Source organism: Hemiscyllium ocellatum, chromosome 22 (assembly GCF_020745735.1).
Source record: "Hemiscyllium ocellatum isolate sHemOce1 chromosome 22, sHemOce1.pat.X.cur, whole genome shotgun sequence".
NCBI lineage: Eukaryota > Metazoa > Chordata > Chondrichthyes > Orectolobiformes > Hemiscylliidae > Hemiscyllium > Hemiscyllium ocellatum.
Genome location: NC_083422.1, coordinates 48,716,061 through 48,734,978, shown reverse-complemented (window position 1 = coordinate 48,734,978; position 18,918 = coordinate 48,716,061). Strand labels below are relative to the sequence as shown.

The 18,918-nt window shown below is 41.8% G+C and overlaps 1 protein-coding gene across 2 annotated transcripts in view; it reads right to left on the bottom strand.

Annotated features, from left to right (window-relative positions):
- Positions 1-1,907: 1,907 nt before the first annotated feature.
- fbxw4 (F-box and WD repeat domain containing 4) overlaps positions 1,908-18,918 on the bottom strand; it is a 143,964-nt gene continuing 126,953 nt past the window's right edge. For both annotated transcript variants that reach the window (XM_060842186.1, XM_060842187.1), the window contains exons 7-9: positions 13,562-13,702; positions 4,140-4,281; positions 1,908-2,222 (exon numbers count right to left, since the gene is read on the bottom strand). In XM_060842186.1, coding sequence (XP_060698169.1) covers positions 2,088-2,222; positions 4,140-4,281; positions 13,562-13,702 — 418 coding nt within the window. In that variant the 3' untranslated portion in view covers positions 1,908-2,087. The remainder of the gene's footprint in view (positions 2,223-4,139; positions 4,282-13,561; positions 13,703-18,918) is intronic.

The following is an 18,918-nucleotide window of genomic DNA, read 5'->3' as shown; positions in this document are numbered from 1 at the left end:
CATCCTGCAAACTTCCTCCAAGGCTTGCACATTTAAGATATGGGGTTCAAAACTGCTCAAGATTCCAAATGAGTTCTGACCAGAGACTTTTCTAGTCTCAGCATACCCTTGCTCTTGTACTCTTTCCCTCTTGAAATGAATACTTGCAATCTTAACTGCCACTGAACCTACATGTTAACCTTAAGAGAATCCTGAATTAAGATACCTAAGTCCCTTTGTACTTCAGCTTTCTGAGCCATTCCCTGTTTAGAAAGTAGTCTATGCCTTCGTTTTTTTCTACTAAAGTGCATAACCTCTCACTTACTTCGTTGAAGGATCACCCATTTTGACAAGAAGGACAGCTATGTAATCAATCAGTCTGAGTGTGCTTATAACTGATCTCAGCCTCAATTCTCATTTGACAACACAATAGAGGATAAAAAGCAGGATTTGAAGTGACACCCACATTACTGCCTCCTCTATTAAATTTTTTTTAAATTACATTTTTGCTCAGACAAGTGCTGTACATAAAGTTTTCTTAAGTCCTATCTCTACAAAGAAAAGCAAACCTGCCTTTCCGAACATCCAGTGGTTCAAGGTCGACTCTCAAATCACCCCAGCGATTAATTCCAACTGTGATTAACAATGATACTTAAGTTCTAGGCTTGCTTTTTGTAATCCAAATGCTTTCTGTCAGCCTACTGTTTCTAAAGTATTGTTCTGCATTTCAATCTGGGATAAGGTTTTGAATCAAGGTTTCACTGATTTTCTGTGGTACACAGATCTGAAATAATTGTGTTCAGAATTAGTTTGAGCTGCTAACATCTGCAATAGCTGTGGTCCTTTATCTGACTGTAGAAAGTACAAAATCATTCTGGTTTAGGAATAGATGCTGATATAAATTTTTGGAACTGAATAACTAATCATTGATGGGGACAGTGTAGAGACAGCTTTATTTTTAGTTTGAAAGAATATAAGGAGCTTAACTCTTTATCCACACCTGTTGCTACACCTGAACCAGGAGTGTTTAATGGGACAGCATTGCTTTGTGGTGGGATACAGGCACTCGCAGAGCATTGGTATTTCACCCAGAAAGCTATTATTCAGCTCAAGTCTTTCGTGGGGAGGTAGGAATAGGCAATAAATGCTGGCCTAGCCAGTGACACCCACATGTTGAACCACAAATATAAATAACAAGTTCAAGTTTCGTTCACAAGGAGCAAAGAGACAAGATGATAGGAACAGGAATCCAGGTAGATTTTTCCCATCTTTTCTGAAGACACAATGTGCGACTGTCTCCAAACTGCCACTTCAGCTTTGAATAAAGAAGTTAAGCAATGGCCTGTCTGCTTACAAACTTCTCCAGCCAGTGTCTTAGCAGAAATTTTGCACAGGCTAATGGTCCGATGTTCCTTCCCGAAATGCCATTGGTGAAAACTAGTATTAATGATTATCTTTCAGTTGGTGCTTATGGGATTAAGCTACTCAGAAATTGGCTATGATTGTTGACACGTGAAGCACAGGATCATTGAGAGACAAGATTAGATTACTTACAGTATGGAAACAGGCCCTTTGGCCCAACAAGTCCACGCCGACCCGCTGAAGCGCAACCCACCCATACCCCTACATTTACCTCTTACCTAACATTAGGGGCAATTTAGCATAGCCAATTCACCTGACCCGCACATCTTTGGACTGTGGGAGGAAACCAAAGCACCTGGAGGAAACCCATGCAGACACGAGGAGAACGTGCAAACTCCACACAGTCACCTGAGGTGGGACTGAATCCGGGTCTCTGGCGCTGTGAGGCAGCAGTGCTAACCACTGTGCCACCCACAAGCTTAGTATCCAGTTGGAGAACAAGGACTTTTGCTTTCAAACATCACATCACTACAACTTCTTCAGGCAAGATTAATAACAAGAGTCAGTTCATGTATAAAATTTATTGCAAATAAAGGAATCTTCCTTTATTTACAAACAAATGCGATTCTTTAAGGAATTGCGGCGTTAGATGTGAATTAGCAGGCTTTGTCTTGAAGTAGCAATTGACAGCATGCTGGTTTCTGATGTGCAGTGTTGGGGTCCCCACTTTAAGTGTTCTCACCCATTTATTTCCTGTGTTGGTCACAGATTGTAAAATCCAACATGTAAAGTGCATGGGCCAAGACGCTGTAGAGATGTGAGGTAGTAAATCGAAGGCAGTATACTGGGCTACTGCTGTTTGGGGAGGAAAGGAAAAATACCTGGAGAAAAAGGAAACAAAGCATTGATTAGTTCCACAACCTGTGCTTTGGTATTATTTGCACAGAAGACGCTCCAGTACATAAGGTTAACAGACTGTTCAGGACAATCTGCTTCAATCTTCATGTTTGCTGCCCTCTGCTGGAACATCAGAATCTCAGCAACATCTCCCATTTCTAATGGGTGACTGAACACCGATGAGCGCCCAATTAAAATGGCTATATTTTGCATGAAGAGAGAGCTATATTGAATAGGTGTTGATGTAATAGAAACTGTGTATTACTGAAGTATTTCTTCAACTTATTAGTAGGGTGCAACTATAAGGAAAGACTGGGCAGGTTGGGCTAGAAAAGGTGACCTATCAAGAGGTTTGACGGTAGCCATGAAAACATTTTCACTTTTAAGGAAGTAAACTAGGGGCCATAAACATCAGATTCTTTTCATGGGTTATAAGTGTCACTGGCATTTTTAATGCGCGTCTCTGTAATGGATGGCTTGTTAGACCATTCCAGTGGATTGCAAAGAGTCCACTATATTGCTGTGGGTCATATTTTAGCCAGCCCAGGTAAAAGCAAATGTCTTCCCCTAAAAGGTGATTATAGAGGCAGATAAGATTTTTTTGACAATTGATGATAGTCCCACTTTCAATTTCAGATCTTTAAGTTTTTATACCTGGTATTGTGGAATTTAAACTTGCTTCCCCAGAGCATTAGCCTGTGACTCTGGATTATTAGCATTACCACCATCTCCTGACCATCATGAATTAATCTAACTGGAGTTTCAAAGAAAGCTTCTTTATCCAGAGTTGTACAATGTGAAATTCATTACCAGAGGACAGAAATTGAACCCTGCTGTTGGTGTCAGCCATCTAGTCAACTGAGCTAACCAATCTAATAGCTGAGGAGACCATGAAGGATACTCTTCCTCAACTGAGACATGGTGATCCTCAGATTAAATTACCACCTATCATCTCTCTCTAAGAGAGTTGACTTTACCAGAAGGATTAATTGAAATAAGTAGAGAGATGTATTTAAGAGTAAGTAGATAAACACCACTGAGAAAGAATTGGAGGTTCTGTTGATAAAATGCTGTATAATAGGGTGGAAGGAGGTTGTTATGGAGTATAAGCACTGTCATGGACCTGTTGGACTGAATGGCTTGATGTCATTTGATAACTTCATTGTTTGCTGTGATACTAAACCATTAGAGAGGCTGGAAAAAAGTCACCTATTCTTAGCTATAAATGGAAACTGTGTTACTGGGCCAGCTTAGTGCACCTGATTAAAGGAAATTGTGGATAATAGAGGGATCAAGGTCAGGAGCATCATTCTCCTGAAGTTGGAAAACTTAGCAGCATTTTCTGACTAGATTCATATTTAGTGTCTGTAACCATTTGAAGATGTAACCAAACATGTTACAGACAACAATGCACTTTTTGAAGTATTGTCACTGTTGTAATTTAGCAACATGCAAGACAATTTACAGCAAGTTCCTCCAAAGGCAGTAAGGTAATAACCACATAATTTGTTGATTGAGGGATAAACATCAGCCCAGGTCATTAGGGAGGGTCTTCATACTACTTGACAAAATAGTGTCTTGGGTATCTTTTACATCTATCTGAGAAGGCAGGTGGAGCCTTGGTTTACATTTCATTTGAAAGATAACAACTATGATTTGAAGTGCTTCGTCAGTGGGAGTGCTAAATAGATTATGTGCTAAAGGCTTCAGAGTGAGACTTGAACCCACAATCTCATTAACTGAAGTAAGAGAGTGTTATCTCCTTAAGTTACAGCTGGTTCTGACAAAATGGCATTTGTGGGGAAGCATCAATGGGTGGTCAGCACTCTCAAAAGATGGTGATAGAGTGCTGGAAAGCCAGAGGACATTAGCATTCTCAGCATAAGCTGGACCAACCTTACCTGTAGACTCTTTGTCTGCCTCTTGTCCCAGAGACGCACAACACCATAGCGGGATGAGCCACTGGCAATCATGAAGTTTCCATCTGTCTGCAAACAGTATAGTGCACTGTCATGAGGTTCTTCCCACTCCATCACACTGCGCCTGCAACAGACAGACAGGTTAGAACAGTGATGGTATGAAATCCAGGACTGACAGAAGAGATGGCAAAACTGTTGATCTCAAAAGTACTGCATGGTTTTGTAAGCACCCTAAATATAGATTTGCTGCTCCTCACAAGTTATCTATGAACGGTGAATAAAAAAAAGGAAAGAGATATTCGGAAAGGAGAAAACAAACAAGATGAGCAAGTTTTTGATGTGATTTTTGAAGGAAAATATGAAGGGTTGGTGAGAGTTCTGGGCTTTGGGAAGCAAGGTTCTCTTCGGAGGGCTGGTGTAGACTTGTTGGGCTGAAGGGCCTGTTTCCACATGGTAGGGATCCTAATTCTAAAGAGTGAGCTTTCATTCCCAATGACTTACACTACTTTGGGACATCACAAAGTGCATTCCAGTCTAACAAGTACTTCTTTGAAGCATTGATATACCCTTGAAAACTTGCCAGCAAAAGAATACATAAGATCTCAAGTGACAATGCAATAATGGGAATGGAAAAGTAATTTTTAATTATGCTTTTTGAAGGATAGTTTCTGGTCCAAGGTGCTAGATTGAGTACTCTATGCATCTTCCTTTGGTCTAAAAATAATCATTTACTATTACTCACTGTTTCCTGTCACTAAGCCAACATGTTTTTATTTCGTGGGGTTCAGCTTTGCTGGGAAGTCTGTTATGTGGCACTTTATCAAAACTATTTGGAAATCCATAAGCATCATGCAAAGCATAATCCCACTGTGATTCACTAAAATACTGATTATCTTCTCATCGAATGCTCTCTTATCAAGGGCGATCAGGTCTTGGACAACAAATTCTGGCTTTGCTGGTGATGCCCAGGTTGTGTACAAATTTTAAGAAGTGCCTTCCTCCTCCACTTGCCTTCAAACATTTAATTCCACCTTTTCAATTGACATCAATCCAAGTCTTTTCAACAGTGCTCACTAATGCAAGTCTCATACTGTAGTTATGCTTGGCTTCTGTGCTCATTGTCCAGGCTTGGTAGCTGTTTTACGGTGCACCTCACACCTTTCATTGTTTTAAGGTTTTGTGTTACAGGTGGAGAGAGGGATTTGAGAGGAGGACTATCATAATAATACGGTATAGAAGGTAGCCATTCAGCTCATTATGCCTGTGTCAGATTTTCGAAAGAGCTATTCAGTTAGTTCCCTCCTTCGCTCTTTAATTTTTTTTTCCATTTCACATATTTGTCCAATTCACTTTCAAAAGTGATTACTAAATCTTCTTTCACTGCCCTTTCCACCAGCACGTTTCTCGTTCGTCTGCTGTTTTACCCTCATGGTTGCCTTTAGTTTCCTTACTAATTACATTCAAGCAATGCCATGAGGAAGTTGTTTTGTTGTTTGTGTATTGTTTAGGGGTGTGTGGAAGGAAATGAACAGCAACCATGCATAATGAAAACCACTGCCAGCATTAGGCAGCTCAGCAATTCAAACTGTCTCAGCATTGATAAAGACAGCCTCATTAACTTGGAGGAGTCAGCTGACAGTGCAGTACAGTGACAGGATCACTGCTGTGTTTACTATGAATGCTGGAGATGAAATGAGTATCGAGAGAGCTGTAGACTGTGCAAGAATCCTATTAAAAAGCTGCTTTCTGAATCCATTAAAGCATTCTCAACCAAGGATAGTCTAATTCATCTCCTTGCTGTATTTATTCATTCTCAGGATGTGGGCATCAATAGCAAGATCAGCATTTATTGTCTGTCCCTAATTGTCCTCATGAAGGTGGCAGTCCATGTGTAAGTACACCGACAATGCTGTCAGGGAAGGAGTTCCAGGATTTTGACTCAGCAACAATGAAGGAATGGCCAATACATTTCCAAGTCATGATGGTGTGTGTCTTGGAGATTCTGGCCCAGCTCTTCATTTGTTTTACGAATCTCTCAGACCCAGTCAGGAACAAAAATCAATCATCACAAATGTGTAATAATCTTAAATTTTAAAGAAGCACAATTCCACCAGCTGGGGAATACTGACTCACATCACCTGCTGATATCCCATTTTCAATTTCTGTTCTCACTAGAACAGTGGGAGGAAACCTGCAAACTCCCCCAGGAACCCCACAGACATACACAGGAGTTCTTGCTGGGAAGTTCTTAGGTAGATATTAGAATGAGGACTCATCTCTGATGCTGTCTCCTAGTTAGAAGACCCAGCAACATCCGCTTTGTGAGTAACTATTTGTTGGGCTACTGGAGGACTGAGAGTCAAACAAATAGACAAAAACCAAGAACATCTTACCTGGTATAGTCAGATTTTGTATAAACTATTATTATTATGGAGGATGATTTTTTTTCCTGAATGTAATAATATTTTACTTTGAATAGCTCCTATTTTTGCTGTGTACAATATGCTTTGTCAAAGATATTGAGACAATAGTCATGTTCATTGTTCCCTTAAACCTATCCAGCTATATTTTGCGTGTGTCACTCTCTCTGTACCATCCTTTTGCACAGTCTGCATATTAAGCTATTTCCTTGGAACCACGGAGGACATAAATGGTTTCGGAATGGGAGAAGGCTTTCTGGCAATTATCACTTTATAGGAAGAGCAAATGTGACAGAATAGGGTGGAAGCCCTGAGACTGCCAACAACATCAAATCAATTGCCTCACCTTTGGCCATTCGCTCCAACCCTGGGAACCTTTGGTCACTTGAAACTAGCTTGTAAAAAAAAAAGGAACAAACAGGCTCTGCTATTTTGAGTGGCACAGCCATGCCAACCCTCTTTGGAATTACTGAATACGGTTCTACTGCCTTCTGAAGGAAGTCACACAGATTAGTATCACCCAACAGGAAATGCATTTTTCGTGTCTCAATCTGGACAACGTTCAAAACAATTCTTTTTAAATAATGATGCCTATCTTCAAAAAACACAGGATTTGGATGATGCTGACTTAGTTGGTTTTAAAGTTGATAAAAGACGAACACCTTGCAATCCAGCTGATAAAGTGCTGTAAGAGAGTGATTCAGGGCTCTGACCAAGTGAAGAAGAGTGGAAGTGGAGGTGGTGGTGTCCCACACACATGCTACCCTTTTTGTTCAAGGAGGTGGAGGTGATGGTTACCTCCATAACATTGCTGAATTCTGCACTTGCCTCAGGTAATCAACTGATGAAACCCTCATCATCCTTTCTTACCAAGATGCAATTGTTCCAATGTATTCCTGGCTGACCTCCCAAATTCTATACCCTCCCTGCAAATTTGAGCTTACTCATAATTTTGCTGCCTGTGTCCTAATTTTCATCACATCCACATTTGACCATCACTCTTGTATTTACCAAGTTGACTCCAAGTTTTGCAAATACTTGTTTTTAAAATTCTCACCCTTCTTTGTAAATTTCTCCAAAGTCCTCATCCCTTCTACTCTCTCTAATCTTCTCCAGCCTTAAGACCTCCTGCGATATCTATGCTCTGCCAATTCAGGTCTCTTTAGAATCCTCAAATATGATCAATCCAGGAATGGTGGCCATGCCTTCTGCCTCAGTCCCTGGGAATTCACTCCCTAAATGTCTCCAGTTCTGTACCCACCCTCTCCTCCATAAAGATACTTCTTAAAACCTACCTCATCTGATCACATTGTTCTGTGTCAAACTTTGTTTGGTAATGTTTATTGAAAGCCAGGGAATATTTTATTATGTTAAGGATTCTTATACAAAAACAGGTCATTTATGTTGTTGTTTAGATGTTTCAATTAAATCGGCCTTGGTGAGTTTCTGCAAGAGACTGGCAGGTGGAACACGTTGACATAGTGAGATTGTAATGTTGGTGGAAAGAGTGGCTGCTCAAAGTGATGAATGGAATGCCAATCAGGTGGATCACAGAAAAAGGGGGCGCCATTTGGCCCTTTCAGCCCCCACCATTTCTATTATCTACTGCCTATCTACTCCTTTCCCCCTATATCCTTGCAACCACTTCCTTCCAAAAAAAACATCCAATGCCATTGTGACTGCCTCAATTAAACCTGACCCCACCAGACTTCCAGGCAGCGTATTCTTTACCCTCAGTACTCGCTGTGTGAAAACATTTCTTCTCACATCACCCTTGCTGACCAAGTGCATCCCAGGAATTTGTGGGAGGTTAGGGAAGAAATTGCAGGCAGAGTATTATCTATAGCCACAGATGGGGTATGGAGAACTGGAAGATGGATCATGTTGTGCCTTTATTTAAGAAAGGCTGTAAGGAGAAGCCTGGGAACTATAGACTAGTGAGAGTCTGACATCAGTGGTGGGTAAATGTTTGGAGATAATTCTGAGAGATAGAATTTACATGCATTTGGAGAGGCAAGGACTGATTAGGGACAGTCAGCATAGCTTCGTGTGTGGAAAATAGTGTCTCACAAACTTGATTGAGTTTTTTGAGGATGTAACCAAAAAGATTGATGAGGGCACAGTGGTAAATCTTATCTACGTGGACTTTAGTAAAGCCTTTCACAAGGCTCCTTGTGGTAGGTGGATTAGGGATTCAGGAAAAGCTTGTCAATTGGATACAAAATTGGCTTGGTAGTAGGAGACAGAGGGTGGTTTTTCGGACTGGAGGTCTGTGACCAGCAGTGCTCTGCAGAGGTCACTGCTAGGTCCACTGTTGTTGGTCATTTATATGAACAATTTGGTTGAGAATTTAGGAAGTGTGGTTACTAAGTTTGCGGATGACACCAAATGTGGTGGTTTAGTAGACAGTGAAGAAGGTTTTCTAAGATTACAAAGGGAGCTTGATAAATTGGGCCAATGGGCTGTGGAGTGGCAGATGGAGTTTAACTTGGGTAAATGTGAGGTGTTGTAATTTGGTAAAACAAACAAGGACAGGACTTATATAGTTAAAGGTAGGCCCCTGAGTGATGTCGAACAGAGACACCTCGGTGTTCAGGTACATAATTCTTTAAAAGTTGCATCACAGGTAGACATGGTGGTGAAGGTGGCATCTGGCAGGCTTGCCTTAATCAGTCAGAGCAGTGAGTTGGGTTCATGTTACAGCTTTACAAAACATTGGTAAGACTACATTTGGAGTACTACATACAATTCTGGTTGCCCATCTATAGGAAAGATTTTGTTAAACTTGACTGAGTGGAGAAAAGATTTTCAAGGGTGTTGGCAGGAGTGGAAGATTTGAACTACAGGGAGTGGTGGAATAGATTCTGGATTAGTGGTGCTGGAAGAGCACAGCAGTTCAGGCAGCATCCGAGGAGCAGTGGTGAATAGACTAGAGCTAGTTTCCCTGGAGTATTGAAGGCCGAATGGTGACTTTATATAGTTTTATAAAATCATGAGGGGCATGAATAGGGTGAATAGTCAGGGTTTTTTTAACCTAAGGTGGGGGAGTCCAAAACTTTAGAGCATAAGTTTAAGGTGAGAGGGGAAAGATATTGAAAGGAACTGAGGAGTAACTTCCATGTGTGTATGGAATGAGCTGTCAGAGGAAGCAGGTACAATTACAATATTTAAAAGGCATCTGACGTTTATACGAATAGCAAGGGTTTATTGGAATATGGGCCAAGTGCTGACAAATGGAATGAAATCAGATTGGGATGTCTGGTCAGCACAGATGAGTTAGTCCAAAGGGTCTGCTTCCCTGCTGTATGAATCTATGACTTTATGGTCGAGACAGGTAAGAGACATTTGGACAGGAACATGGATAGGAAAGGTTTAATGAGATATAGGTCAAACACAGGCGAATTAGTCTAGTTCATTTTAGGAAACCTGATTGGCATGGATGAGTTGGGCCGAAGGGCCTGTCTCTGTGCTGTATGATTCTCTGCTAAATCTGCACAATTGTCACAATACTGAACATGCATCTCCAGCTGCTGCACTGACTTTTATTGCCACAAGATGGCAACAGTATCCCACAGGATGGACATGCTATTTTAACCAGAGCTGACTACAAGCCATCGAGATGAGCTCCTACCTCTGCTTGGTCAACTGGCTTTGTTCTGCCATCAGTTTCTGCTCACATTTTCTCTCACTCTCTTTGGTCTGACATATCAAGTCAGAAAATAATTCTCCCAAATTTATGGTCTTAGATTAATAATACTCTCCACCTCCAAACCTTAGGAAAGCTCCAAATCCTTTAGGGCTGTTTCTCAGGCCACATTAGTTTGGACAATGAAAGCAGTTTGCTATTAGTTAGAGGCTTCTAAATTCAAACCCTGCTCCAAGGCCTGAAAATATAATCACAGCTGACACTGCAGCCACTATTGATAATATTCTGTTGCAGCAGGGATTATGAAGAAATGGCACTCTGAAAGCCAGTGCTTCCAAATAAACCTGTTGGGCTATTACCTGGTATTATGTGATTTTTTTTGTCCACCCCAGTCCAACACCGGCACCTCCAAGTCACTCCTTTATATGGTACTTGGAAACTGAGAACAGTTTGTAATTTAGGCAGATCACAAATTCACATGTTTCTATTGTTTTTTTAAAATAATTCTCAGGATGAGTGTGTTGCTGGCAACCCAGAAATATGTTCCTATTTCTAATTGCCTGTAAGGAGATGGGAATGAGCTGCCTCTTTAAATGTCTGCAGTCTTCGGCATGTGGAGACACCCACAATGTTGTTAGGAAGAAAAGTCCAGGATTTTGAACGAACTTCAATGAAGGAATAGGAATATAGTTCTAAGTCAGAATGGCAAGTAGCTTGGCAATGAACTTGTGATGTTTTTATGCATCTGCTGCCTTTTTCCTTTCGAAAGTTAAAGCTGAGTGTTTGGAAGGAGCAGCTTCACAATAGCACTAATGTAAAGCACAGTAAGTGGAACATCATCTTGGCTTGATGACAGTGGCTTCTCAGTGGAGAATACCAGTCGGGTTGCTACTGCATGGTAGAAGTGTGAAACTGCTAGCTTCTTCTGTTGCTCAAAAGCTTCGAGACATTTTGATAACCTGAGGTATGCTGGGCACTATGCAGGACTGAAAGTAGCAGCCTTAGGCCAATTCATACATTTGTGTGACATACACTCAGTAATGACCTTATCTGGGTAGCCATTAACCACTGTGTGCCAGGAATTATACCAACAACCAATTCTCATCAGGCTCATAATATGGTTCTCTCGCACTGGCTAGAGACATAGAAAATATGAACAGGCAGAGGCCATTCAGCCCCTTAAGCCTGCTCTGCCATTCAACATGATCACAGCTGATCATCCCGATCCTGTTTTCACACCATACCTTTTGATCCGTCTAGTCCTAAGAATTATGTCTAACTCTTTCATGGAACATTCAATATTTTGGTCTCAACTGCTTCCTGTGGTAGTGAATTCCACAGGCTCACCACTCTGTAGATGATGAGATTTCTCCCCATCTCTGTCCGAAATAGCCCACCCGACATCCTTAGACTGTGATCCTGGTTTGGACTTCACAGTCACTAGGAAGATCCTCCGTATACACTGTTTAGCCTTGTTAGAATTTTATAGGCTTCGACGACATCCATCCTCATCCTTTTAAACACCAGTGACTCTATTTCTAACTGGTCTGGTCTCTCTTCATACTCCTAGGCAAAAGTGAGGACTACAGATGCTGGAAACCAGAGGAGTTTAGATCAGAGTGGTGCTGGAAAAGCACAGCAGGTCAGGCAGCATCCGAGGAGCAGGAAAATTGACGTTTCGGGTAAAAGCCCTTCATCTGGGCTTCCTGATGAAGGGCTTTTGCCTGCAACGTCAATTTTCCTGCTCCTCGGATGCTACCTGACCTGCTGTGCTTTTCCAGCACCACTCTGATCTAAACTCTCTTCATACTCCTGCCATCCAAGTGACCAGTCTGTAAACCTTCAATGCACCCCTCCACAGCCAGAACACCTTTCTTGAGTGGAGATCAAAATGCACAGAAAACTCCAGTTGTGATCTCACCAAGGCCCTGTACAAATGCAGCAAGACATCCCTGCTCCTGTACTCGAATCCTCTCACTATAAAGGCCAAAATACCATTTGCCTCCTTCACCGCCTACTGCACCTAATTGCTTACTTTCAGCAACTAGTGTATGAGGACAAGAAGGTCTCACTGCATTACTCACCCACACCCCAATTTATTGCCATTCAGGTAATATTCCGCCTTCCTGTTTTTGCTACATAAGAGGATAACTTCACATTTATATAATTCATCTGTCATGCATTTGCCTAGTTTAACAATGGTTAAACATGCCCATTCTTCAATTCCACCCGTCAGTCAATATGAAATTAAAAAAAAGAATTGGGGAAAAAAATGATGCATTTTCGAATGCAATGAACAGTTAACATTCACAACTTCAACAGTCACCAAGTGTCAAAGACTCCAAAGATCCAGACTGCTGAGTGGGTTAATCTCAGGAGGAAGGGGTAAACACAGAAGATCCAAATGAGGGGAGAACACTCAAACCAGGTGAGGACTGATATTCAGTAACTCATGCTGGGCAAGTTTGAGCATGAGTGCACAAAGAACCAAAAACAGAACAAGTCCTAAATGCACATGGATGATAATGCCCACTCCTCAATAAATTGCAGAGTTTGTGAAAGCCCACTTTATAGGTGACCCAGACATTAAAAGCTGCATGCAGCTGAGACAGAACCCTTCATATTCAGAGCTTATGCTGTGTGTAGGTAGTTGCTTTCAGACAGAATGAGTCAACAGTAACGACCTGCATTTAAATAGTGACTTTAATGTTGGAAAATGTCCCAAGGCACATTGCAAGAGCATGATCCAGCAAGAACTGACACTGAACCACATGAGGAGATATCAGGATGGACGATTCAAAGCTTAGTCAGTCAGTGAGGGAGGCTTTGAAGAGCATCGTAAAAGGAGGAGAGAGAGGGGCAGAGAGAGAGTGTGAGAGAGGCAGTGAGCTTTCGAGAGGGAATTCCGGGATTTCAGTCCAGGCAGCTCCCAGCATGGAATGAAGCAAAGCCAGAACTGGAGGAGCCCAGAACTGAGAGAGTTTTAGGGTTGGAGGAGTTTACAGAAGTAAGGAGCTAGAGGCAGCTGGAGAACATAAGAAGTATGAACAGGAATGAGCTACACAGCCCCTTCAACAAGATCTCAGACCTTGGTTTACAACCCGACTTTCCCCGTTCAATTCCCATTATCAGGTGAGGGGAAGGTTTGGACATGGCTGTGATTCCCCTCCAAGGGGGATTAGCTTGTCTTTCATAACTGTTCAGACGTGGAGTTTGACCACTCAGAACAGGAACAGGAAGGCACCTGGTTTGATAGCTGTGAAGTTTGACCTTCAACAAATATGGTCGTCATGGTCAGGAATGAGAGATTGGTCAGAGGAACAGAAAAACCTGCTTACCTGATGCTAGCTCGCATATCCCACTGTCTGATGTAGGTGTCATATCCACAGGTCAGCACCACTGAGGGAGTCTCGTACAGGATATCCAGGACTCCTGCTCCTCGACGGAAATCGGACCCCAGACAGCTCTCAAGCTGACCACTAGAACAGAATACAAACACAGTATTAATTGTGAGCTTACAACTACCAACTGCTTACAAGTAAAGAAAGAAATTGCATTCATATATCACCTTGAATTGCCTAAAACATTTTACAGCAAATTAACTCATTGAAGGGTAAGTCATTGCTGTAATAATGAAGGAAATGCCACAGCTAACTGTCCTGTAGCCAGCTCTCACAAACAGGAATGTGATAATGACAGAATAATCTGTTTTAGTGGTTCTGACAGTGGGTCATCAGGTTGAAATCTTTATTTTTCTCACTGTAGGCACTTTGTGTCCTGCTGAATATTGTCAGCAATTTTTGTTTGTTGTGCGTTTTTATTTGGTTGAGGTGTAAAATATTGGCCACATCACTGGGAATGTTCTCCCCTTCTCTTTATCAGCGTAGTACCATGGAGTCTGTTACTCCTACTCGAGAGGGTCGATGGGATCTCAGTTTCACATCTCATCTGAAAGGCAGTCCCTCTGATTGTGGAGCTGCCTCTCAGGAGTGCGCTGGGATTGACAGTATCTATTGTGTGTTTGTGTCTTTGGGGTGCAACCTGAACACTTCAACAAAAATCTCAGTATTCTGGTCACTGAGTCATAACTGATGTAGAAGCACTGAAATTGGCCTCAGTTTCTCCAAGTAGGTATTGGAATGAGACAGAAGGGTTTTTGGAAGAAATCTGCCATATTTTCTGCTCCTGGTCAATGTTCAATGTGGATGTATTGGGCGGAGTCAGGATGGGTAGGAGTTCAACGAACAGCTGACACACTCAATCTGGGCTGACCTCGGGGAATGAACTTTCATTGGGTACCCAGGGGAGCTCACATGATAAATAAAAAGGAATAGGATCCCAGAGCACAGTTGGAAGCCGTTCTGTGCTTGTTGCCTATACGAGCTTTCAATTCACCCTGCTTCCTCCGCATCCCTGCAAACTTTCCCTGGTCAAGTATGAATTCAATTCCTCTTTGAAAGTTTCCACTAAATTTGTTTCCACCACCCTTTCAGACAGCATATTCCACATCGCAACAACTCACAATGTAAAAGGAAGACCTCGTTGTTCTTATATCCATCATTAACCGCTGGTTACCAAGCTTACTGCTAGTGAAGTATTTCTCTCTCACGCCCGTATGATTTTGAAAACCCAAATGCGATCTCTTAACTGTTTCCATTCTAAGTAAAGAAACACAAGCTTCTCCAGATAATAGAAGTCCCTCATCCCTGGATCCATTCCAGTCAATCTTCTCTGCGTCTTCTCCAGTGCTTTGAAAGCCTTTCTAATGCTGTGTGCCCAGTATTGGATAAAATGCTGCAGCTAAAGAGTTAACCTGTTGTTTAAAGTACACCAGCAGTTTCACGAGCATCTGTGGAGCGAGCGGGAAAAATGAAGGTTGGTGATTGCCCATTGTCTTTTACCCTGTAGGCAAACCTCTCTTCCATACTGAAAACATTCAAAGAAAGCAATCCTTTATTTCTGCCCATGGCCACAAGTATGTTTGAGGGAAAATACACTTACTAGACAACACTGAATGAAGTTGGTGAGAACTCACAAACATTCTAAAGAGCCATCTGACTGCACAGATGCAGAAAAGAAAATGGACACTTATTTAATTTGCCTGACCTGACGTGTCAGCGGGGCCAGACTTTATTAAGATGGAGACCACACCAAAAGCCTTAACAGAGCAGAGAAAAAAGGCCAATGCAATGTTAAAAAATAAGTAAACACCTTTGTCTGGGGGAATGGTTTGCAAAAGGAGATTATTAGTTGAAGCATGGTGCTCCCAGATCTAACGGAGTGCCCCAGCACAGGCCAAGCAGTGACTAACTACACTCCTCTGATCACAGCTAGCCACACACTGGGGTAGGCCCGTTCCTCACTCACTTTCCAAAGAGAAGATTATGTAGAGTAACAATTTCTTTGTCAATGTTCAATTCTCCCCTTGGACATGACTGTGCATGACTACATTGCACCTCGATACTTTGTCCTTAGCAACCATTTAGAGCAGCTAAGCTGGTCTTAGCAACAGTCTCTTGTAAGCATCCCCCGACAAGCTTTATCATCAAGTACTTCAACTAATCCTTAACATTAACCTGGAGTGGTGTGTTATTGTGTGGCAGATTCTCAACGTTGGAGGCTGCTTAAACCTATTGGATGTATTTTAACCCTTGCTGCTCTGTCTCGGCATGAACAGGAGCATTTGTTTCCTTAACAATTAAAGAAACTTCAATTTATATAGCACTCTTAATACAATGAAATGTGCCAAGGCACTTCACACAAAAAAAATGATTATGCAGCAAATTCAACACAGCCATCTAAGAAGATTTTAGATCAACTGAAAAGTTGGTCAAGAGGTGGACTTAAAGGAGCATCTTGAAGAGACAGAGAGAGAATCTGAGTTTTTCACAAAAGGAATTTCAGAGTTAGGGCTAAAGGTAAAGCTGCCAATGTAGGAGTGATTAAAATTGGGGGTATGCAAGAAGTCAGAATTGTAGGAATGCTGAGATCAGGAAGATCTAGAAGATTAAAGACTTAACAGCAATCTAGATTTGTTCAATATATCATTTTAATTGCATGACACTGTGATCTTTTGCTATAAATTCTGTGTCTTATGATCCTGCCCCACTAGCTCCCTGAAGAAGGAGCAGCGCTCTGAAAGCTAGTGCTTCCAAATAAACCTGCTTGACTATAACCTGGTTTTGTGTGATTTTTAACTTGAATCAGTCTAACAGTGGCACCTCCACATCAGAGATCTGGAAGGGCTGTAGAGGTGGAGGTTATTACATAAAGAGACAAGGTGGTGGAAGGATTTCATCTTATGTTCTGCTCTCAGATGAAATCTGTGCCTCACTGAGTATAAACCTTCTCACACTCTTATTTCTTGCCTATACCGACCTTTACATGATGTCATTCCCTCGTCAATTGACTTCAAAATTCTCAGCTTCATCTTCAAGTCTCTCCATTGCTTCACACCTGAAACCTCTTCACCCTCCTGTAACTCAACATCACTGTTCTTTATTATTCTACCTAAACATCATGGTCTCAATATCTTTCTCCCTACTTTAAAACCTGTTTCTTTGACCATGTGACAATAAACAACTTCGTCTTTACATCACAGAAGACCATTCAGCCCAACAAGTCAATACTGGAGTTTTGGCTCCACACAGGACAACACAGGGGCACAGTGGTCAGCATTGCTGCTTCACAGCCACCAGAGAGCCAGGTTCAATTCCAGCCTCAGGTGGCTGTCTCTGGGAAGTTTGCATATTCTGTGTCTGCGTAGGTTTCTAATGGATGTCCTGGGTTTCCTCCCACAGTCCAAAAGTGCGGAAGTTAAGTGGATTGGCCATGGTAAATTGCCCCATAATGTCCAGGGATGTGCAGGCTAGGCGGATTAGCCATGGAAGATGCAGGGTTATAGGGAAGTGGGTCTGGGTGGAATGGTGTTCAGAGGGTCAGTGCATACTCAATGGACCTCTGCCTACACTGTAGGGATTCTATGATTCTACAAGAATCTCCTCCCACTTATTTAATATCATCTCCTCCTACAATCCCCACCAACCCCACACATCATTTTGTGAAGCACACTAATGAAATGCAAATTGCTGAGAAGTGGGAATACTCTCTGTACCAAGCTGCTTTTTTGCGTTTATACACACATTTTTCCACAGTTCATGTGAAATAAAAAAGTTTACTCTGCTGAAACTGGTTGTAATTATTCCCCAAAGATATGTGGTTCAAACATTACAAAATATTTCCAAAGAACTCTGGCACCATATGAAAACAAGATCACTGCAGGCACAGCTAAGGCTCATGGATCACAGCAGCATGAACAGAACAAAATAAGAGCCAATATTCAGTGAAACTGCGGAGAAGCATTCTTCATCGCCCAGCCTTCCTTCACTATCTAGCATTCTCACTGGAATCAGAAGATTGTGGGGTCAGGTCCCATTCCATAGACTTGAGCCCCATGTTCTAGGCTTGCACTTCAGTGCAGTCATAAGGGAGTGCTGCATCAATAAATCAATCATCTCTTGGGTGAAGCATTAAAATGAGGACTTGTCTGGCATATGTGAAGGAGAGTAAGGCACATTCCTAATTTTTATCAACAAGACTACAGATTTGTTTTCCCCTCCACTTTGTTTATGGGACATGAGTGTCACTGCTAGATGAGCATTTATTGCCCTGGAGAAAGTGGTGGTGAGCTACTTTCTTGAGCCACTGCAGTCTTTGAGATGATGGGGCAACCACAGAACTATCAGGACGGGAGTTCCAGGATGAGAGATGCTGGGGGTTCAGTATGGAGGCAATAGGCAGTGGTTAGGAGGTGAAGAAAGTGGCAGCTTTGAAGATCATTCCAATCACTGACACAAGTAAATTCATGATGTTCTTGCACTTAGAACTAAAGAGGAAAATGTTGGTGATTTGAAGATGTAGTTTAGCAGAGATAAAATGAACTGTGCATTATTTTGGTCTTACCTCCTGGGTAAGTAATAATGCCTGGTATGGTCCAGCCAAATTTGCTAATAGACAACAAAGACTCGTCATGTGCCCAACGCACTGAACTCAGTAGGTCTCAGACTAGTTGGTAAAACTGGTCCACATTCACCAACACTGATGGGAGACAATGAGGGCTAGAGGAGAGTAATTCAGGCTGTTCGAAACAAAATTAGTTAACAAAATTACTACTGAGTATGTAGTTGGTAGATGGAGTCGGGTGGGCTTCCCCCCAAAAGGAAAGGGTAAAACTAGTGGGATTGATGATGAGCAGAGGTACAGACACAAGGAGGTGACTAGAGATGGCACAATCAATCAGTGATTAAGACCTCAGAGGGGGCTTGGAGTGGGGCTGTTCAACCTCTAACTCCATGTCTATATGTAACTCTTAATATTTCATTTGCAGAATCCAAACTTTTCCAGTTGGATCACAATAAAAGCCTAAACAAAATTAGATGAGCTTTTATTATTGTGATGAAAGGCAAGCATTATGTTCCACTTTAAGGTCTGAAATAAGTATTTTCACATTGTGTCCAGGATACACCTGTTCTGTGGCATACCGCAGTTCAACAAAGTTATAGATAACACTTTGGTTCAGAGAACAGGTTTCGGGCTTGCCCCCATTATTGCATCTCCATACTCCTACAGCTGAAACAATAAATTATGCCAAATATATTTTAATCCTGAGAATCAATAGCTGCAAAATATGTATAAC